This window comes from Pelodiscus sinensis, chromosome 31 (assembly GCF_049634645.1).
Source record: "Pelodiscus sinensis isolate JC-2024 chromosome 31, ASM4963464v1, whole genome shotgun sequence".
NCBI classification, from domain to species: Eukaryota; Metazoa; Chordata; order Testudines; family Trionychidae; genus Pelodiscus; species Pelodiscus sinensis.
The window spans coordinates 19,846-43,284 of record NC_134741.1 but is presented as its reverse complement, the minus strand read 5'-3'; the positions used below and the strand labels follow the sequence as shown (position 1 = coordinate 43,284).

At 48.9% G+C, this 23,439-nt stretch overlaps 1 protein-coding gene across 1 annotated transcript; it reads left to right on the top strand.

Moving 5' to 3' along the window:
* The first annotated feature begins 193 nt into the window (after nt 1-193).
* Nucleotides 194-21,806, top strand: LOC142821583 (uncharacterized). The gene is made up of 10 exons (XM_075912965.1): nt 194-307; nt 5,079-5,561; nt 6,963-7,058; nt 7,621-7,851; nt 8,159-8,181; nt 10,482-10,597; nt 11,488-11,547; nt 13,468-13,668; nt 15,919-16,032; nt 18,573-21,806. The coding sequence occupies exons 2-10, from the start codon at nt 5,154-5,156 to the stop codon at nt 19,877-19,879; spliced, it is 2,556 nt and encodes an 851-aa protein (XP_075769080.1). The 5' UTR covers nt 194-307; nt 5,079-5,153; the 3' UTR covers nt 19,880-21,806.
* The last annotated feature ends 1,633 nt before the right edge of the window (nt 21,807-23,439 follow it).

The window sequence follows — 23,439 nt, the reverse complement described above, 5'->3', positions numbered from 1 at the left end:
AGTCCTGGATCTGGCTCAAGGGCGGAGTCACTAACCTGCCCCGCGCGCGCACAGTCTTACACCCTCCCCCCTCATTCCATATAACGCCAGCCGGGTTTTTAGTGCGTCCCGCACCTATCCCCACCAGTCACTCCCCGCCCCGACTCAAGCCCCGCCCACCCCGCTGCGGTTGGACATGCAGCGTCTGACGCCTAGCGAGGCAGCGGCCACCGCGCATGCGCCCCCCCCCACCCCGACGAATTCTGAGGTAACCGTTTCAGCCGTTACTCGCCGCGCTGCTGTTTCCATTTCCGGGGGGCAGAGCGAGGTGAGGCGGGGCGAGAGGCTCAGGAGGAGGAGAACAGGTTACGTGTCAGATCCGGGGGGCAGTGGCGGGGGAAGGTTTTCCCCTGGGACCCAAATCCCTGGCTGCGCTCGGCGCGGCCCGTGTTCGTGCTTTGGGGACAAGGGGTCAACCTTCCGAGCGGGGGGGGGGGCGGTTGGGAAACCCTCCTGCCCGCCTGGGGGGACGCGGCGGGCGGAGCAGGGACGTGACGGCCAGTGACTGACGGGCCGATGGAATCCTACTGGCCCAGGGGCTCGCGCTGCGGCTGCGCTGGGCACGTGCCCGCCCCCGCGGCTCCTCCCGCATCGACCTTGCAGCCGGTTCGCTCCCCCAGCCGCTGCAGCTCCGCCCTCCAACCCCCCCCCCCCAGCTGCTGCTTCTCCCCCACCTTGCTGCCTCTGAGTAGTTGTTAACATCCCTAGTGTAGGGATGTGAATGACTAGCCACTAGTCTGATAAGCACCTTTTTATTGCATAGCTGACAGGTCGCTTCCCAGCCCCCTTGCTGCCTCTATCAGAAATAGGCGGGAGGGCGGGGGGGGGACTTCAAAGCAGCAGTGGCCAGGCCATGGGCTCCCCAATGCTGCTGTTTTGAAACACTATGTGCAGCCCCTGGGGCCAGCTGGAGACTACCCCACTGACCCTGGGCTCCCTGTGGCACTGCTGCTTTGATACACCTAGGGGAGCATGGGCCAATGGGACTGCTTGAGTCTCCCTCTGGCCCCCTGTTTCCTGCAGCGTTTTTGCCTTTGTAGTATAGTAATAGCCCTGAGGCACCCTTATCAACTAATCAAATAGTCATGCGTTGACGAATCAATTAGCCAGTTAATATAAATGTAACATCCCTACCCTACTTTACACACAAACCAATGGAAAATACTTCAATTGATGATGAGAATGACAAAGGTGCAAGACAAGAATAATGCTGCCTGAGAAGTTGTTTGGTTTAAAGGCAGACTTTTCATCTTTTGAGAGGTGATGCTGACAATCTGGTGATAAAGCTTTACCTTCAGGAATCCAAGTGTCTGCTGATATTCATTGTAATCTTACTCCCTAGTGCAGTGGTCTCCAACCTTTTTACACCCAAGATCACTTTTTAAATGACAGACCAAGCCAAGATCTACTGCCCCGCCCTTTCCTTGAAGCCCCGCCCCTTCCTTGAAGCCCCTCCCTCTCTATTCTCCTCCTCTCCATCACTTGCTATCCCCAATCCTTATACTGCTGCTTATTTTATTTTTTTTATTCTTCTGTAGGAAGAGGTTTTTCCAACATTTGGCCTGTCTACACTGGACCAAATGTCAGAACAAAAACCCTTCTTTTGGAAGCCACCTTATTCCTTGTGGAAAGAGGAATATAGGGGTGACCAAAAGAGCCTGTTTGCTCTTCCACTAAAAAAGCGGAAGAACAAACGCAACCCTGGATGCAGAAGAGTTTTTCTGGGATATCTCCAGAATCCTGAAAAACTCCTGAAGTCTAGCTGGACCCTTGCTGTGTTGAGACAGGATGTGTAGGCTCTGGGGTGGGAATGAGGGATTTGGGTGTGGGAAGGGGTGAGAGGTGCAAGCTCTGGGAGGAAATCTGGCTGCAGGAGGAGGTGGAGAAGGGCACACTGGCTCGGGGAGGGGGCTCCAGGCTGGGCAGTAGGGGGCCAGATGCGGGCTTGGCCCCAATTGGGGGTTTGTTGGCCAGGTTTCATTTTTAAATAGAATACTATGTTAAACACACAAAGTTTCTGCATTGTCTTTATTTATGAGAATGGCAGGGAACCTGCCTTGAGTCAGGTGTCACTGACCCATAGAAAAGGCATTTGGGAGCAGGGGACACAGTACTGGGGACGAGTGCTAGTGGGTTCTGGAGCAGGGAACAGGGTGCCAGTGGGGGCAGGGTGCCAGGACAGGTTTCTGCAGCAGGGAACAGGGTTCTGGGGGGGACAGGTTTCTGCAGAGGGGAGCAGGGGGACAGGTTTCTATAGTAGGAGACAGGGTGCCAGAAGGAACTGGTTTCTGCAGGGGGGGCAGGGTATCAGGGAACAGGTTTCTGCAGGGGGGGGCAGGTTTCTGCAGCAGGGTCGGGGGGGGGGCAAGGGAGAGGGAACAGGAGGGTGGGGGGCAAGTTTGGGGCAGAGGAGAGGGAACAAGGTTGGGGGCAGGGAGTTCCCTACACCAGCCACGGAGGGAAGCCTCCGACCCGCACTCCCTCCAGACTGATCGCAGGGCAGCTGGGCTGGAGCGAAGAAAAGTGGCTGCCCAGCCAGCTGGCCATGGTGCTCAGCCAGGGTGCCGCCAAGCTCCACGTGGGCAGGCGCAGGGGGAAGCCGCCCAATCAGCTGGAGCACGGTTCAGCCTCCTCTGGGCTGAACGCCACAGCCAGCTGGCCAGGCAGCTTCTCCTCTGTGCCAGCCCACGTGGAGCGTGGTGCACCCTGGCTGAGCGCCAAGGCCTGCTGGCTGGGCAGCTGCTTCTCTTCCCTCCAGCTCGGCTGCCCTGCGTTCAGCCCAGGGAGGCTGTGCCTAGCCCCAGCTGTGAAAGCCACAGTCAGCTGGCTGGGATGTTTCAGCCTTCCCGACCTCCCAACTCCCACCATTCCTCGCAGCTACTCACCTGTGTTGTTGCTCAGTGAGTAGCTGATCCTCAAATGAGGAAATCTAATGGAAATGTACTGCACAGGTGCACAGTTCAGAGAGGGCTCAAGAGCTACTCTTAGAGCCCCCGAGATCTACCAGTAGCTCACGATCTACTGGTTGGTGACCACAGCCCTAGTTACCTATTTCTCCCCTCTCCTGCCCCCCCTCATTTCCTGCAACTGTAAAAAGTCAGATTGGTAACAAGTGGACAGAAATGCTCACCACATTTTTGTGCCATTGTGAAAAGTTAACTCAAGAATTACTGAAAAAAAATCTAGCAGTACTGCCTATATACATCAGTGAATCCTGCCAGGCCTGGCTGTCCCTGCATAGCCACAGACTCTGCCCTTTCTGTGCCTCCTGACGAGTGGGGACACACCCAGTGAAGGGACCCCATGGAAACATGGGTCCAGTGCCCTGCAGGCTGGAATGTTCCCGGGGGCTGCTCCGTGCGCAGCCCGTCCCAAGCCCAAGAGGGACATATGTTGCTGCTACTGCTGGCCCAGGCTGACCAGGTGGCTTCATGCAGCCACTGCCCAGCCATAGCTGGGAGTGGCCTGGGGCTGCCCGGGGTCTGGCCTTCTGCTTTGCCCTTCACTTTGGTGGTGGGCTTGTTTATTTCTGCAGCAAGTGGTTGGCTCCAGGTGCACCAGCTGCTCTAAATAGCTGGGAAAGCCCCTTGCTGGGCCTGGGAGGGTTTGTCTTTCAGGCTGTTGATGACCCCGTGCCTCACTCCTGCTCTGCCCCCCTGCGACTGCAGGGCCAGGCTAACATCCAAGACGGCCTTGTTTGTGGGGTGATAGCTGCTGGGTGTGTGGCTCCATCTTGCTCATGGCAGGGAGGTGGTTTGGTGGGGAGGAAGATTGTGGAGCAGCAGTAACTACAGCACCACAGCATCCATTTACCTGCCCTTGCACTGCTCTCCTGGCACTTGCAGGGCATCAGTGTATGTAGATGGGGTCTGTGGCAGGGGCACATATAGGTTGTGAGGAAGGGGAAGGGGTGGCAAGTGTGGGGGCTGCAGCTCAGCTTAGAATCATAGAACCATAGAGTTGGAAGAGACCTCAGAAGGTCATCAAGTCCAGCCCCCTTCCCTAAGCAGGACCAATCCCAACTAAACCCAGCCAGGGCTTTGTCAAGCTGAGACTTAAAAATCTCGAGGGATGGAGACTCCACTACTTCCTTAGGGTAACCCATTCCAGTACTTCACCACTCTCCCAGTGAAATAGTTTTTCCTAATATCCAACCTGTCCTCTCCCACCATAACTTGAGACCATTGCTCCTTGTTCTGCCATTTGTCACTACTGAGAACAGCCCTTTTCCATCCTCTTTGGAACCTCCCTTCAGGAAGTTGAAGGCTGCTATCAAATCCCCCCTCACTCTTCGCTTTTGCAGACTAAACAGACCCAACTCCCCCAGACTCTCCTCATAGGTCATATGCTCCAGCCCCCTAATCATTTTGGTTGTCCTCCACTGGACCCTCTCCAATGCATCCACATCCTTTTTGTAGTGGGGGGCTTGAAGGAGTTGGGAGGATTGGCACAATTGGGCTGGGGGAGGAGGATTGGGGCGGCAAAGCTGGGGAGGCTTCAGCATAGCGTGAGGGAGTTGGCGGGGATTGGCTCAGTTGGGATGGAGGGAGGAGTTGCGACCCAGCATCCTGTGTTACTTGTTGGTAAGGCTTTGGGTATATGGGCGCACCAACTTGAGGCTGGGTCTCAGGGGCTGCTCAGGCTGTGCAATGGCCATGTCTCGGGTTGGCCCGGCACTGCCTACTTTCTCTATTGTTAAATTATAAAAATTAAACTCCGTGCATATCGCTCCCTCTTTCTCTGTCTGTTGGTGCTTCCTGAAGCTCACATTGGGCTGGGGATGGGGAATGGCTGAGAAGAGGGCTGGGTGCTGGCTGGAGAGCACATAGAGATGCTGTGAGAGGACTGCAGATTGTGCAGGGGGAGGGATTTGAACACAGGATGAGGAGGGGGCCCTGGCATGAGTGGCGCAGAGGCATGGGGTTCTGGCTGGGGCAGTTGGCTGAGGGGGCCCAATGGAGGCCCTGGCATGGGCAGTGGGTGAGCAAAGCTTCTGGGGTTTTTTTTGGTTTTTAATTTTGATTTTTTTTTATCATCAGTGTCAGTATATCACACACACAGCCTCCAGACCTGCCCATACATTGCTGAGCTCAGGATAGTGCCCAGAGGCAGCCATGGCTGCAGAGAGCCCCACGGAAAGTCTCCAGGAGGAAGTGACATGTCCCGTATGCCTGGAGGATTTCACAGCGCCTGTCACTCTGGAGTGTGGGCACAATTTCTGCAAGGCCTGCCTCAGCCGGTGCTGGGAGGCACCAGACCCAGCCGCCTCCTGCCTGCAGTGCAGAGACACTGTGCAGCAGAGACCCCTTCGGCCCAACAGGCAGCTGGCAAATGTGCTAGAACTAGCCAAGCACCTGAGTTTCCAGGCAGCAAAGAGAGAAAGATGGGGTGGGATGCGTGTGAAGCACCAGGAGTCTCTGAAGCTGTTCTGTGAAGAGGATCAAACTCCCATCTGTGTGGTGTATGATAGATCCCGGGCTCCCACAGTGGTGTCCATTCCGGAAGCTGTCCAGGAGTACAAGGTACAGAGTTGCTGTCCAGTGTAATGGGAAATAAGTTTGGGTTTTAATTACAGGCTAATTTCACTGACACAGGTGTGACAGAGCTCTGTAAAGCCTTCAAGGTACAAGAGATGCTGTAAAAAATAAATGCTCTGGCTGTGTGGTAACTTATGTCAAGTCTTTACAGATACCCGATGTGGAAAACTTTACTATGAGACTCTGAATCCTGAGACCCAGCCTTCACTAGTGACAGGAGGTGTTTTTACACAAGGAAAGGTGTTAATAATCAGAGAGGTTTCGATCACAGGAGCTGCCTTGGGACTGGAGAAGAGGCATTTACAAGCTGTTATGGATTCGATGAAAAGCAGTAACAATCTGTCATTGCCTTGCAGACCCGCAATGGCATCTGGGCCTTGTACAACACCCAGCAAGGGACAATCCCTGCCCAAAGTAGGTTACAGTTTAGTTAGACGGGAAGGGAAAGTGGGGTAGCAAGTTGCTCTTAATCACCAAGCATGTTTGTGATAGAGTTTGCACAGAATCCCGGTCTCTCCAGTCTCAGTCCAAGGCCCTAACCGCTAGGCTCCACTCCCTCCTTCCCCACAGCATCACTGAACAGTGATGAAATGTGGGCCTTAGGTGGGGAAAACACTTTTATAAAGCCCCAGGCCCAGCAGAAGAGGAGCTTTCCCATTGAGATGCTGAACCCCTAACCTGCTCCATGAGAGTTTAAACTCAGATGCTGCAACTGGCACTAGAGGAACTCACTGGGCTGGACGCTGTGTGGGGCCCCCAAGCACCCTGAATCCAGACACAACAGGGCTCCAGGCATCACAGGCCCGTGCCAGATACCACTGGGATTTGACTGGGTTGTAGCAAGAGTTCAAACCGATTAACTGGTGAGCTAATGCTTATTGGTGCCAGTTACCAGTTAAACTGCCCCCTACTCCGGCAGTGCCCACTAGCCCCTGGCAGCTAATGTCAGTCTGCAGCTGCTGGAAGTTGCGTCTGCTGGCAGTCCTTTTGGTCACCCTCAGCAGACGCCACAAGAGAGCCCCGACCCCAGGAGAGCCCATGTCTGCTACCGGCCCTGCCCGTTGGCAGGTTAAAAGTATTGCAACTGATTAAATTGTAATCCGTTATGCGATTAGTATTTGTAACCCTTTTTACCTCCCTAATCCCCACCTGCATCATTCTTTACAAAGATGTCACCACCGATCCATCCCGCATCCTCACAGGCATCCTGCTGCATCCACAGTCTCCTCCTGTCCCTTTTTCAATGGGCAAAGCCACGTTCAGGGCTGAGTCCCTGCTGGACAGAATCAGAGCTCTACAAAACTGGGATGGTGCCGCTTAAAGGCAGACAATTGGGCTCCCAGTATCTCATGGGTTTGACCCTGGTGCTTATTTCTGTTTCTTCAGGAAAAATGTGTAGCCCATTTGAAGACTCTGAGAGAAGAGAGAGAAATGCTACTGGGATGGAAAGTGACTGGCGAGGGGAAAAGCCAGGAGTATCTGGTAAGTACCTGTGGTTATGAACCAGCAGGGACTGGCAGTGAAAGGTCTGGTTAGGAGGAGGACTCCTATGTGGCCTTGGCAAGTTTGGGCTTGTTGTGTTTCTCTTGGATCATGAGTTGCTGGGTTAGATCCATGTGTGAACAGGCCCTGAGCTTCCATGTCAGTGGATGAGTTAATGTCCAGCCTTCCCAGAAATCCTCCCCAAGGGAGCTGAATGTCTGCTGTGTCTGGTCACTTTGTGCATTAACAGCTTTGTTTCTTTTTCCCTACTGGGTATCTCTATTAGGCTGGTGCTGAGTCCTGCCTCCTGCTACTCTGAGTCTGAATTCCCAGAGCCTACAAATAATAGAACATGCTGCCCATGACAGAGGGACACAGGGGCCAAAGGGGAAGCTGGGAGATGTCGCTGCCTAGTATCCACAGAGCAGGATGAGGAGGGGGCCAAATGTCACAAATTGTAGAGTTTTCTAAGAAGTTCTTCCTGCTTCGCACTCAGCTCCCAATAAAAGGGCCCCGGGCTCCATTCATGTCCCTGACCAGCCCTTTCCCTGTTTTCATACAGAAACAGACACAAGCCGAGAGGCAGAAGATTGTGGCTGAGTTTCAGCAGCTGCGGCTGTTCCTAGAGGAACAAGAGCAACTCCTGCTGGCCCAGCTGGAGAAGCTGGATGAGGAGATTGTGAAGTTCCAGACTGAAACTGTCAGTAAACTCTCTGCACAGATTTCCAGTCTCAGCAAGCTGATCGATGAGCTGGAGCGGAAGTGGCTGAAGCCAGCGAGTGAATTCCTGCAGGTGAGACTGAGGGAGAAACATCCCAACTACCCACACAAGGAAGAGAGGCTCCTGAATTACAAGCGCTGGGGTCCAGTCATCAGATCTCGGTGTAACTTGGTGTGTGCATTGCTGACATGTGAGTGTTGTGCCTTGCAGAGTTACACATACAGAGATAGTAGAGATGGCAAAGCCCCATTTGCTTCAGGGGTCTATGGCTCTGCGGCTTGGGCATGACCTCTCCCCCATGTTCACAAAATCTCTTCCCTGGGATCTCCTGTGTGTGTGTCCAATGGGGCTGAGATTCTTTTCTATCTCTTTTCTCTAGGATGTCAGAAGCACCTTGAGCAGGTAGGTGGCTTTTACTCCCCTCACACCGCACAGCGCAGGGAAAGAGCTTGGAGCTGATGTTGGCACCACATCTCCCCAGGGCTCTACAGCCAGATGTTGGATACAAATCTCTGAGTCATTTAACTCTGAGGGTCTCATCTTGCACAGCAGACTCTGGAATTTTCCATTCAGAGGCACAGTCTGACCTCAAGTGTTTACTAGAAATGTCACTTCCTGGCTGCCTCAGGACTGTGAGGATGGAACATGGGACTGTCACTGCTGGACACTGAGCACCATTCAGCCCAGGGCAGCAGGGATCAAAAGAGTTTCCCATCAAAGGACTGTTTGGAGACTTGTGTGGAATGAGCTGGGGAAGGGGGAGCTGCTGTCTCAGTTTAGTTCAGGCCTGGGCAAAATACCACCCACAAACCAGATCTGGCCCACCAAGCCACTGGATTTGGCCCACAGAGGCAGTGGGGAGCTCCAGGTAGGCCCCCTGCTTGCCTCACATACCACTCAGAAACAGAGCTTCAGGGCACTTCCTCTTTAAGTCTGGAAGGGAGAAGAATCAGACGCTGCTCCCGCCCCCAGCACAATCCCCTTGGGCACTTTCTGGACAGACATTGGCCAACAGGAGTTGCCTGTTTGAATAATAGGCAGCCACAAAGTACAATCCTCCTGCTCGCTCACTCAAGTACATTGCCCAGCAGGCAGAAACATTTTAAGCTCTGCAAGCCTTTAGCTCTGCAGGCAGGCTGGTAAGTCTCCTGATGAGAATGTGCCTCTGGCACCTCAGCCCCTCCCTTCCCCAGCCCTCTGCCCCACATTCTTGCCCTGCTCTACCCCTACCATATCTGGCACTCCAGTCTCCTACCTGAGTTCACAATTCTCTCTTACCCTAGGTCACATCCCTAAACCCTGCATCCCAGTTTCCTGCCTTAGTTCACAACTACCTCCTTTGCCAAAACTCCTTCCCAGACTCCATTCTCCCTCCTGCACCCCAGTCCTTTACTTCAAGCTCCCTTCTGCACCAGCCTCCATCCCAGACCCTGCACCTCCTTCATTAATACTGTGGAAGAGGGCGGCCCTCGACCACTTTCCAAAATCATGGGAGTGCCTCCCCCCATCAAAAATTATTGCCCACCCCTCTCTAGTTCCTAATGGGCAGATTTCTACAGCACTTCACCTTGGAATCTCCTGTCCCTCAGAGCCTGGAAGCCAAGGAGCGAGTTGGCCATGGAGACTCAATTCCCCTTTTGTTCCCCAGCTGGTCTCTCCAGGCCAGAGATGAAGAACACTAATGAGACTTTTCAGGTGAACGTTGTACAATCATGGGCTGTGTTGCCCCTGTTCTGAGGCAGGGAGAATTGGGGGAATTCTAACTCCAGGTTTGTTAGAACTGAGACTAACTAGCCAGAATGTTGTGTGGTTTGGTTTTTAGATCCAAGGGAAACCAGGACACTCCAGAGAGACTTAACCACTTACTTATTTATTACCAGCTTCAAGCAGTTAACATAGTTGGCTGTTTTACAAGCCTTAAAAACAATTACTATACAATTTAAAATATTTAAGCTTTAAAATGTAAAGCAATGGATACAGTGCAAAGCAATGCAAAAGGAAGTAATAGAAGATTATTATAATACAATAATTAAGCCTAGTTCACTTACACTTCACCCGTATGCTACCTACAGTACCAGGCAGGAGGTCGTGGTTCCGTTGATTCCCACACGTAGGAATGACATGCACTGGGGCCATTGGTATGAAGGGGTCCATTCCTTCTAGTTACATCGGAAGGAGGACCTGAGAGTCAATCCTGCTTATTCCCTCCCACTAATTGTTCTTATTAAACCCAATTTATAGCAAAGCGAGACTTGGTCATTCTAATAATATCTACCAATCAACTACATTTTGCGTAAGATATCCATTATGCCAATATCTAGGATAGGTTTTGATGTGCCAAAATATTGCAAAAGCGCTTAATAGGTTTTTTTTGGCTATTTCTGGACCTTTTTTCTTATAACAAATGGAGTGTACTAGAACCAGGCTGTTTCTGGTCATCTTGGCCTGGTCTCGCTGTCCTTTACACATTATGCATGATTGGGCAAGCACTCCTGACTCTTCCCCACCTGTTTTGGCCTGGTCTGTGTGCATGCGCACGTGCGTGCATCAGACTTGAATCAGGCCTAGGGGTGGCTTTGTTAGAGAGCCATACTTTGGACAAGGCCTAGCAATGCAGACATGACAAGGGAGGGCCATCCAGGCTCCCTACACAGAACTTATCAGTAAATGAAATACAGTCATATTAAATTGTTTCTGTCCAGGTGTGAGAAGGGGCAATTCCAGCCGCCAGAGGAGATGTCTCTTGAACTGGAAGAAGTAGTCAGCAGTTTCACCCAGAAAACATCTGCACTGTCGGAGACTCTGAGGGAGTTCAAAGGTACCTAGAAGGGATTGAAGATTGGGAAAGTGTTTTAAGTATCTCAGACTATTGAATCTAGCCTATGAAGCCAACCTTCCCCTGCCTTGATTCCCACATGGAGAATGATGAGCCCCATCATGCTGCTCTCTTTAGTGACATTGAGGGTATGTGTAGCACCCTTCTGTCAGAATAACCTGTGCAAATTTCCTACCTTATTCTGGCAAAAGTCAAAAGAGCTTATTTTGAAATTTGGCGTTGTGTAGACTGCGCCAAATTTCAAATAAGACACTATTCCGACAAATCCCTTAACGCTTATGGAAAGAGGGGTATAGGGATACCAGAATAGTGTGCCTGCTATTTCGGAAAATAGTGGGCACTTTTAAAGATGCGGCAACAGAGTCTAGACCTACCCTGAGTGAACAGACCCAACTGCTTGTGTATGAAGTCAACCTTCCCCTGCCTCACTTCCCATGTGGAGAATGACGGCCCCATCATGCTGCTCTCCTTAGAGCCTGAGTGCACAGACCCAATTGTTTGCAAATAGTCAGGAGTTTGCAAACTCTGAACCTCCCACTAGTGTCAAAGGGATCAAAGTGGGTAAAGTTACTTTCATGGCAACGTCTTTCTCCTGGAAAGGTCTAGGTTATGACGAGGCAGAAAACAAAGTGGGAAGGGATGAGGAGGGAAAAGTAAATCTCACTCACAGCTTGTCTCTCTTCGGATGGGTATGAGGCTGCAGGCATGTTGGTTTCTTTGCAGAGAGCCTGAGTGAGAGAGGAAACAGAAGATTTCAGACCTTTTCATATTAAACACTTGTGTGTGTCTCTGTCTGGTCTTTGATACTCTGGTGACATTGTTATAAATATGAGAACTTGGAATCTCACCTCTCTTATCCCTTCCCTCACCAGATACTCTGCCCTCTGCACTGGAGAGAGCAAGAGGAAAATCCCTGGGAGCTTTCAGACAGGGTGAGTTTGCAGGTGGAGATTGTCTTTAAATGATGAGAAAATTCCTGTAAAAACATCTTCACTGGACTATGATGCTAAAGATGTGTAGTTAAAGCACACAACATACAGCACCTTCAGTCTCAGATTTCACTATTCAGTCAGTTTCAATATGGGGTTGGTTTCAAATAATAAACAGGCTGAGAGCTGACAGGCTTCCACTGTGTCAGTCTGTTTATGGAGAGAAACTCTTGGATCCCCAAGAGCTTTGGGCAAAATATGGCCATGACCCACCAATGCTGCGTTAGCTCCAGGCAGTCTCCCTGCTTGCTGTGTCCCTTCTGCGCACAGCTCAAGCGAATGCTGGGCCATTTCTCTTTAAAAACTGAGCCCGGAGGGGAGGCTTCAGGTGCTGCTACCGCCCCAGCACGATCCTGTTGACTGGTTTCTGAGCAGAAACAAAGCACCATGTCCTCCTCTCCTCGGGCTCATAGTTATTCACACGTGCACATAGCCCTGCAGCCTGTGCGAGGGTGGGGCAGGCTCCTTGCATGCTTGAGAAATGTGGTTGGCTGGTGGCTCAGAGTCGCTCAGTTAAGTTTCCTGGACAGAGCTTGCCTCTGGAATCCCAACCCTCTGCCCCCCGTTCGATATACCCAAACCCTCTTCATAGACTCATAGACTTTAAGGTCAGAAGGGACCATTATGATCATCTAGTCTGACCCCCTGCATAGTGCAGGCCACAAAATCTCACCCACCCCTCCTATTAGAATAATCCTCTCTCTTCCCTCCTCCTGTATCCATATATGCAAGAGTTCTCAGTGGTCAGAAACCCGCAGTTCCTTGTTTGTCCGCTCATCCACTTCTCTAAATGAAAGTTACTTTAAATAATCTAACAAGTAGTTGGCCAGTCCAGTGCCCCAGGTCACAATTGCCTTCTTCACCCAAATTCTCTCCCAGACCTACCCCTCTCTCTCTCTCTCTCTCTCCTGCACCCCAATCCCTTACCCTGAGCTCCTTTATGCACCCAACGTCCATCCAAGACCCTGTATTTCCTCCATCAATATCATGGAAGAGTGCAGGCCTCAAGCACCTTCCAAAATCTTGGAGTGGCCTCCCATCAAAAATTAATGCCCATCCCTGGTCTAGTGGATACAGCTCATTGAGAGTTAATAACTGAAAGCCGAAGCCAGATAATTTCAGATTGGAAAGTCAGAAATATTTGATAGGGAAAGATGATTAGCTGCTGAAACAACTGAACAAAGAACTGGTGGATTCTCCATCTCTTGATGTCTTCAAAGCAACACTGGGCAACTTTCTAGAAAACATGCTTTGGGGGAATAGTGTTGTGCCTGGGTAATTGGGTTAAGTTGAATAGCTTGTGCCACAGAGGAGCTAAGACTACATGACGAAGGATATCTTCTGATCCCATGAATCCATGAATTTTAGGATCTCATCCTGCAAACATTCAGCACACGTGATTAATAATAAGCATCTGAATAGTTGTATTCACTTCACTTAATCTCTATTGTGGAGAGGAATTATAAAGTCTGTCAGATGAGAGACCCAAGGTCTGTGCTGCAAATGATGAAGAACGGGTTTTAAGTACAGCAGTCTAAATTTAGATACCTATATCCATGTTCAGGCTGGTGAATATGTGACTTGTTTATCAGAAATATTGGGTGCTCAGAACTGAATCCCATTGTTACATGTGCAGTAATGTTGTAACTCAAGCCAGGTATTAAGAAGTAATATGGATTTGGGTGTTTTTTCCCCATAAAAAGCACTACTGTGTGCTTTTTATGGAATATCTGGACTCAGCATTTGCCCAAAATGGCGGAGTCTATTGTGTGTGAACAGGGACAGAGTCTGGGCAGAGTGGGGGTGTGGAAAGGATTAAAACCCCTTCTGACATGTCTCCAATCACCCTTCTCCCCCTGACAGGCTGCAGAACACCCATGTCTAGCTCCAGCTCAGCCCATGGCTTGCAGAGCCAGGGAAAGGAAATGGCTGTGATGGAGCCAGTGTCCTTCGAGGAGGTGGCTGTGTATTTCTCTGAGGAGGAATGGGCTCTGCTGGACCCGGGCCAGAGAGCCCTCTACTGGGATGTGATGCAGGAGAATTATGAGGATGTGAGCTGGCTGGGTAAGGATTCCTGTCTCCTTGGGTATTAGAGACTGGGTGGGTTCTGAAGCAGTTGTATTGGGTTTGGTTCAGGGTTCCTCATTGCCCCCTGCCTCCTCCAAGGTCAGGAGTATCAGCCCCAATAATTCTGCCTCCTGTGTAAGAGACTGTCCCCTCCATGCTCCATCCCAAGGGAAGCCAATTCAGAGACATAACAATGGTGCTGCTTTTCCCACAGCCGATGTCTCAATGTGCTTCCCCACCATCTTGTCCATGTTGTGCCTTGGCCAGAGGTGTCAGTGTAAGGGCCAAGGTAGGAACAGCAGGTTCCAGAGTTGTGGAGCTGGGAGCGGCTACTATTAGTGCCTGCAGAGTCCCCTTTGTGCCAGTGTGCTGGGCTCCTGGAAGGAGGGTGCAATTTCCAGAGTCCTTTCCTGACTGTGGCTGATCTGTTACATGCTGGTTCCAGGCAGTGAGAGAAGCTGTGTATTGGGGCTGAGGGAAGGTGGAAGAAGCAGTTCTCACTCTGTGAGTTGTCTGGGAGGGGCAGCTCTGTAGTAGATAAATATAAGAAGAGCTCTACTTGCATTGCAGGCACTGCATTTGGGAGACCTTGTTGAATTCCCTGCCCTGACACGGCTTTCCTGCGTGACCTTGGTCAAATCACTTATGTTAACCTAAACATTTGGACCCAAGATTCTTCAGTATTTGCTTGTCTATAACTATGAACTGATTATCAGGGTAGCTGGCCCATGTGTGTAAAAGGTGATGGCTCACCTTCCAGGGATTACCTGGATATTACCAGCAGGTTGTCTCTCACTAAAGAACATAACCACTTTAATAAAGTAAAGTGAATTAAGAGACAGAAGCTAGATGATGCACAGAGATCTTTCATCTACTGTATATTTGCGAGAGTTTTTCTGTCTGTGTGTCTGTCTGTCTGTTCAAGAACTCCTCTTAAGTTCTACAAGCTGGGACTACTAAATTCGAATATGCAGCTTCCTCTTATCATAAATTAAAGCAAGGTCAGTGTTTGGTTGTGCCAGGGAAATGTGATGTGCCTGCAATGGGATTTTGTCTCAGCAAACCATATAGAAAAGGGGCAGAATCATGAGGCAGGTGAAAAGGGCTGTCAGGAACGTAGGCGGGGTGTGAAACAGCCACCAAAGAATCCCCTAGCTCAGTGGTCCCCAACCTTTTGGGGCTGCCGGGCGCCCGGGGCAGGGGCTGCGCATGCGCCGTGCACCCAGGGCTGGGGCGCAAGAATGGTTTGAGCCAGCCCCGGTCACTCGGCGGGCGCACATAAATGCTCCGGTGGGCGCACATAAATGCTCCAGCGGGCGCCATGGCGCTCATGGGCACCACGTTGGGGACCACTGCCCTAGCTGCTCAGACAACTTCCTTTCCCCCATAGTTCAAGTTGAGCATCCCAGCCAAAGAGCAGGACGAGCTGAGCCCCCCAGCCAGGAGCTTGGTGGACCGAGGCCTTGAGGAGCTAGAGCTTTGCTGGGTCCTTTCTCTCCAAGTCCCAGTCACCTGCTATGTGGCAGTTGCAGCCTGAGCCCTGCATGTGGTCCTTGTTGTCAGACCTGTCAGCCCTCACTGGAGCTTCCCTTCTTAGCAGTGTGTTCCTGTCCTTTCCTGGGATGGAGGCTGGATCGGACTATGAGGGAAACTTAGCTGTACCCTAGAGAGTGCAGCAGAGTGCTCAACTCCCCCTGGGAATAAGCTGGGTCATTTCGGAGTCAGGGGGGATGTACCATTACTGCAGATGAGTGTGTCCTGGGATCTTGTACCAGCCAGAGCCCAGTCTCTGCAAGGTGGGGAAGGAGCCTCTCTGGGGCTATGTCTAGACTGCAAGCCTCTTTCGAAAGAGAGCGTCTAGACTGCACGGAGAAATTTCGAAAAAGCGGCTTGCTTTTTCGAAAGAAAGCATCCAGTGAGTCTGGATGCTCTCTTTCGAAGAGGCCCTATTTACATTGAAGAACGCCTTCTTTCGAAAGAGGAACTTTCGAAAGAAGGCGTTCTTCCTCGTAAATTGAGGTTTACCGCCATCGAAAGAAAAGCCGCGTTCTTTCAAATTAATTTCGAAAGAACGCGGCTTGAGTCTGGACGCAGGGGAAGTTTTTTCGGGAAAAGGCTACTTTTCCCAAAAAAAAACCTGAGTCTGGACACAGCCTGGGTGGGTAACTCATATCCTGACTCTGGAAGCAGTAATGGCCCAGATCTTAATGAACAAGATCAGCGCTTGGTTAATTGCTCCCCATGCAGGATTTCCAGTCTCCAAAGCTCATGTGATCTCCTGGGTGGAACAAAGGGAAGAGCTCTGGGTCCCAGGTCTCCAGGGCTGTGAGGAAGGGAAGATTATCACCGACACCCATACAGGTGAGCAATCAACTAAACTGAATCAGAAACTAATTTCTGTGTCCTTGTAACAAGTGTCACTTGTGCATTTTCATCAAAACTGACCCTTCAGCTTGTCCGGGGGGGGAAGCAGGGGAAGAGAGAGGAGTGTTTTCCAGGCTTCCCTCAACTCAAAAATCTCAGTAACTTTATTTTGTGTGAGGTGGTGGCAGGAAGTAAATCCAGGAAGACGTGGCCATCTGACCAATAACTGGTCATGCAAACATGACCACACAAGAGCTTTCACTTAAACCATCACATCATTTAGTCTGAAGTACTCATGTGCACCAGGTTAGTAAAACACCCCCAAATTTCAATAATTTTCAAATTTGGGTGCAGTTCTCAAGTGACCCAGTGGCAGTTTTCCGGTGACCAGTCTTTCATCTGCTGGTGAGACTGCATGGTCTATCCAAAGGTGGAGTCCCTGAAGAGCCCCTCCCAAAGGGTCCAATTTCTCATCCCTATTTATTTCTTAGTATTACAATAACATGTCATTCCAAGAAAACTTGTTAAGTGAGCAACCCTGAAGTTGAGGCAGGAGGTTACCTTCTAGCCATCAACTAGCCAGATGGGATTTTTCAGATTTTGCCTGCCTTGAGGCCTTGACAGACACACCCTGACGCACATAGGCAAGCTTCTCAACAATTGCAACAGAGATCTCTGCAGGAAGGACACAGTGTTACCCAACTCCTACCCCCTTTTCTGGACTTGGTTATGCTACAGCTGCTGCTGAAGCCCATTTGAGGCCTGTTAGCTTGGCTGCTTTTCACAGTAAGCAGAGCAGGTTCACACACTTCACTGGTTAGCCAATATTTCCTCGTACAGAAGAATGGATCGTGGAAATCCCCTGGACTGCTGATCAAGCCACCAACACCTGCCTTCCGGCCCCGGGGGCTCCCCACCACTCTGTCTTACTGGGCCAGAATTTCTGGTTTCCCCCAGCCAAAGCACAAAATTGGGGTTACTGCCCCTCCCGCCCCCAGCTGAGCAACACAGATGCTGAACCAATTCAGCTCAGCTATAAGGCTTCAGACCCAATAGTCTAACCCCCAGAAGAGACCCCAAATGAATCTCTTAGCCTGTATAAAAGTTTTATCCAGAGAAAGCTCATGAGTGCACCCTCTTTTCCATGAAGGAGAGCTGCATTGTGGTTGTTCCCCAAGGTAACAATTATTTACACTGGGCTTGATAATAAACAAAAGTGTTTTCATTATGTATAAATAGTAGGGTTTAAGTGATTGAAAGTGAAAACAGATCAAATTAAATTCCTACTGTAAAATAAACAATATACACGAGCTAATTCTAATTCACTAAGAAACTTGTTACATGCAAATTCATACCCTAATCAGTTCTTGTCTAAGGTAAAATACTTCAACTCACAGAATAGATCTTTATTGTGGTCTGGGTCTGCAGCTTTTCAGAGTCCTTTAGAGTTCTTTATTTTCAATTATCAGAGGGGTAGCCATGTTAGCCTGAATCTGCATAAAGAACAAGAAGTCCTGTGGCACCTTATAGACTAACAGATTTATTAGAGCATAAGCTTTTGTGGGCAAAGACATGCATGTGAAGAAATGGGTCTTTGTCCAGGAAAGCTTATGATCCCATAAATCTGTTAGTTTATAAGATGCTACAGGACTTTTCGTTCTTTATTTTCAGGTATTTTCATGTGCATCCTCTTATAGTGGGCAATGCAGTTTCTAAGGCCAGCTGAATACAAAGACCTGATTGCTTTCCTTTCCTTACATAGACTTTCCTACAGAGTGGGAACCCTTTGTTCATGCTCCCCATTTCTGTGGAAGAGGGTTAGATTCAGGATGTATTCCAGTATAAGGTGTCATGGTCATGTGACTTTCTGGGATCAACTACAGTTTGGGCTTACAGGAAAAATAAATCCATTGTTGGTGGTTGGATTTCTCAGCCATTAAGGGTACATCTACACTGCAGCATTATTTCGAAATAACAAAGTGTATGTCTACACAGCAGGTTATTTTGAAATAATTTAGAGAAGGTGGACTTATTACTCTGACCCCTGTAACCTTTATTTCATTCTTCCTTCGATTTCCTACTTCACCAAAAGTGCCAAAAGTTGAATTATGCTATTTCAATTTCAGCTACGCAGTTAATGTAGCTGAGGTTGTATATCTTAATTCAATTTTTACCCTGCAGTGTACCCTAAGTTCCTAAAGTATCACTAGTGGTCCTCATTAGCACATTTAAGACTAAAACCAGAGTCATGCTTCATATGTCTAACTTCATATACAAGAAAGATACATGCACAAAAATAGCACACGCATTTAGCAGACTGGAAATGTAAAAATGATATGTTACATGACATGTTATGACAATCTCAAAGATGCTTTATGAACATTCATGTTCATAAGCCATTTTTCATGAAGCATGGGGAGGACTATGACTATTTCAGCCTTCCCCGCAGTTGTTTAGGTGTTTTCTCTCCCTTATCTTGTTCCCCTTTCAGCTCAGGACAGAGAGTGACTTCTTTCTGGTTTTTGTCTCTATTCCAGCATGTGATGGAACGGTGAGTGAGACCAATGAGAGTGTCCAGCAGGAAGGATCAGAGCACGTGGCTCCACATGGGATGTTACTGGGAAGATCTGAAGGGCATGATTTCCAGAGTCCTGAGCAGGGGGAGACCTGTGAGAGTCAGAATATCCCAGAAAGGCAGCAGGGAAACCGTGTGGTACAGGGACAGGGTAAATCTAGTCACAGGAACAGAGAGGTGAAAAGAAACACAGAAATTGTTCAACAGAAAATCCCCTATCAAGAGGGACCCTGCACTTGCAGTGACTGTGGGAAAAGTTTCCAGTGTAGACAGTTCTTCATTTTACAGCAAAGAATCCACACAGTTGAGAACCCCTTCAACTTCTTTGACTGTAGGAATAATTTCAGTCAGAACTCCAAACTTATTTCCCATCAGGGAATGCATCCAACTGAGAGAATCTGTGAGTACTCTGACTGTGGGAAAAGCTTACATTGCCAGTCAGATGTTACTAAACCCCAGAGAAACCCCAGAGTAGAGAAACCTTTTAAGTGCTCTGACTGTGGGAAAAGCTTTAGTCAGCGCACACGCCTTGTTGGACATAAGAGAATCCATACGGGAGAAAAACCCTTCAGCTGCGCTGACTGTGGGAAAAGGTTCAGTGACAGGGCACATCTTGTTAGACATAGGAGAATCCACACAGGAGAGAAACCTTTCAACTGCTCTGACTGTAGGAAAAGCTTCCATCAGAGCGCAGACCTTGTCAAACATAAGAGAACCCACACAGGGCAGAAACCTTTCAACTGCTCTGTGTGTGGGAAAAGCTTCAGTCAGAATGCGAACCTGATTCAGCACCAGAGAATCCACACAGGGGAGAAACCCTTCAGCTGCTCTGACTGCATGAAAAGCTTCAGTCAGAGCTCAGCCCTTGTCAAACATCAGAGAACCCACACAGGGGAGAAACCTTTCAACTGCTCTGTGTGTGGGAAAAGCTTCAGTCAGAATTCACACCTCATTAAACATCAGAGAATCCACACAGGGGAGAAACCCTTCAGCTGCTCTGTCTGCAGGAAAAGCTTCAATCAGAACTCAGACCTTGTCAAACATCAAAGAACCCACACAGGGGAGAAACCCTTCAACTGCTCTGTGTGCGGGAAAAGCTTCACTCAGAAAGGACACCTCATTAAACATCAGAGAATCCACACAGGGGAAAAACCCTTCAGCTGCTCTGACTGTGGGAAAAGGTTTAGTCGGCGCTCACATCTTAAAAACCACTGTACAATCCACACGGGGAGAAAACCTTTGACTGCTCTGAGTGTGGGAAAAGCTTAAGAAAACACTTAAACTTTGCTGCACATCAAACAATGTGCACAGGCGAGAAACCTTATATCTGCTCTAACTGAGGAAAAAGGTTCAATCAGAGCCTGATAGGTTTTTGAACCTTGGAGAGCCCACATAGGTGAGAAGCCTTTTAATTGTGCTGACTGTGGGGGAAAATGGGTTTAAATTGAAACAAAGGAGGTTTAGGTTGGACATTAAGAAAAACTTCCTACCTTTCAGGGTGGTGAAACACTGGAATAAATTGCTTAGGGAGATTGTGGAATCTCCGTCATTGGCAATATTTAAGAGCAGGTTAGACACCCATCAGGGATGATTTAAATGGTGCTTGGTCCTGCCATGAGGGCAGCGGATTGGACTTGATGACTTTTGAACGTCCTTCCAGTTCTAGTGTTCTATGATACTACAGAAAAAGATCTTTATTCCAAATGGTATGAAAGAAAAGCACTAGAAATGGGAAAAGTAGTACAGCTTTCCAGCTGCTACAGGTTGGGGAAAATTCTTCTAAACACAAGCTGGAATGGGTGACAGAATTTGCATGTGAGCCTGTTGTAACAGAAACTGACTTGGTGCTGATTTAAACTGCCTGCTTCCCCATCCTGGGTAAGTGCCCAAGCCCTGTGGCTCAAAGCTAGGAGGGAACCATCTCCTTCCACCCTTTCCCAGTCTGTTTTGTGTAGCATGCCTGCCAGATTGAGCCTCTACCTATCTTCCCCTGGCTTCTGAATTGCACTGGAGCTTGGGGGATAGCCAAGGGGCTGGGTGATTACAGTGCACTACTCACTGTGGTATGGAACTTGTCCTTTAAATTTTTGCAACAACTGACTGGAGTATGGCTAACGTGATGCCAACTTTTTAAAAAAGAGTGTAGAGACAATCCCAGGCATTCTGTGTGGAAGCCTACCTTCAGTACCAGGGAAATTGGTTGAAACCATAGTAAAGTACAGAATTAGCACATGGAGATGCACATGAATTTTTGGAGAGGAATCAGCAATGCTTGCATTAATGCCTGTGATTAACACAGTGCAGGATTAACACATTCGTTTTTTAATCACAGGTGTTAATGCTGCACTGGCTCTTTGAAGTGCCACTCAGGCGCTTCAAAGGGACAGTGCAATGTGGAGCCTGGGTTCCGGGGAAGTGCCACATGGAATCTGGGGTCAGTTGGGGGCTTCCCAGCTGATCCTAGGTTCTGGGGAAATGCTGTGGGGAGCCCAGGATCAGCTGGGTATTCCCCAGCTGACCTTGGGCTCCATGACAGCTGCCCCTTTGAAATGCCAGAGGTGGTGGATCAGCTGTAGGGCAGTTGCCCATTTAAAATACCATCTCTGGCTGTGTGGCAGCTCCACTGCCCCTTTGAAACGCATGAAGGTGGTGTTTTAAAGGGTCAGCTGCCGTGGAGCCTAGGGTCAGCTGGGGACTGCCCAACTGATCCCGGGCTCCCTGCAGCATTTCCCCAGAACCCGGGATCAGCTGGGGAGTCCCCACCTGACCCTGGGTTCTGATGATATGTCATGTGGAATGCCTTGCGCTGCCCCTTGGAAATGCTGCCCTAGCGCTTCAAAGGGGCAGCGCTACATGGAGCCCAGGGGCAGCTGGGGACTCCAGCTGATCCTGGGCTCCATGTGGCGCTCCCTCATTGAAACACTGGCGGCGTTTCAAAGTGGAGGCACACGTGATTAATCGCGATTACATTTTTTCATTGCTTGACAGCCCTACTTTTTATAAAGAGAAATCATGCCTCATGATTCCATTAGAATTCTTTGAGTGGTCAATAAACAAGTGGACAAGCATGACCCAGTGGATACTGTGTACTTTGACTTACAGAAAGTCTTTGACAAGGTCCCTTACTAAAGGCTTTTAAGTAATGTAAGCAGTCATGGTTGTATGGGAAATTAAACCTTTGACATTGCTGCAGATAGCTATGTGTCCAGCCATTGGTAGCTAAAAAGTTGTATCGCATGCCCCCTTTACTTCTTTCATGGCCTCTGGTTTTCCAACACCCTGGCTACGTCTACACTGGCATGATTTTCCGGAAATGCTTTTAACGGAAATGCTTTTAACGGAAAAGTTTTCCGTTAAAAAAATTTTCGGAAAAGCGCATCTAGATTGGCAGGATGCTTTTCTGCAAAAGCACTTTTTGCGGAAAAACGTCCGTGGCCAATCTAGACGCACTTATCCACAAAAAAGCCCTGATGGCCATTTTCGTGATCGGGGCTTTTTTGCGGAAAATAAATCTCTGCTGTCTACACTGGCCCTTTTGCGCAAAAGTTTTTCGGAAAAAGACTTTTGCCCAAACGGGAGCAGCATAGTATTTCAGCAAAAGCACTGACAATCTTACATGAGCTCGTCAGTGCTTTTGTGGAAATTCAAGCGGCCGGTGTAGACAGCTGGCAAGTTTTTCCACAAAAGCGGCTGCTTTTCCGGAAAAAGTGGCCAATCTAGACACAGCCCCACTGAATACTGATCCATTAGCATTTGTATCAGTTTGCTTTGAAATAATATTTCCAGTTGGACCATTTATTTCCATCTCACAGCCATTCCCCTGTCCTACCTACATGGGGTCTGGATGACATAGAGCCCTTATTTTGCCAAGGCAATACCACAGCCATTTTAGTTACATGCTGTATCCCTTCCCTGAAATTTTTGCATTTAAGTTGATTCCCCTTTGGAAAAGTCATAAGCAAGGCTCAATGATTGCGGCAAAAGCCACTCACCAGCCCCGCACCGTGCATGCACAAGACCCACACTCTACATGCGTGGACTGCCGGTAAATGGGGCAACCAGCTAAAATTTGTCTGGCCCTGGTCATAAGCTTTTCTGCCACATCAATAAATAATAGCAATGTATAGTGATAATAGAAGATAATGGTACACTAAAATATGTCAAATGTTACTTGGTACTATTATTTAATTCAACCCTTTCCATGAGTACAAAAACAAGAGGACATTTAATGAAAATAAGAGACCACCAATTCAGGTCAGATCAAAATATTTTTCCATACAGTGCAAAATTTGTCACCATAACGTATTGTCACATGGTGTTATTAAAGCCCAGAGTTTAGAAGTATTGGGAGTTTGTATGGAGAAAGAGAACATACCAATTTGCAATAAGGATTAAAAAGACACAGAAGTTTGACAGGGCTATAAAAGCTCCTGCTTTGAGGCATGAGCTTGTCTCTAAGGATATGTCTACACAGCAGTGCTATTTTGGAATACTGATAGAGATGTAGCCGTGTTAGTCTGGGGTAGCTGAAGCAAAATGCAGGACAATGTAGCACTTTAAAGACTAACAAGATGGTTTATTAGATGATGAGCTTTCGTGGGCCAGACCCACTTCCTCAGATCAAATAGTGGAAGAAAGAGGAAGTGGGTCTGGCCCATGAAAGCTCATCATCTAATAAACCATCTTGTTAGTCTTTAAAGTGCTACATTGTCCTGCATTTTGCATTTTGGAATACTGTATCCTGCATCTTTTAATCAAGCATGTTATATCCAAATATAACTGGGTCACTATTCTGACATCTCTGTAAACCTCATTCCATGAGGATTAAG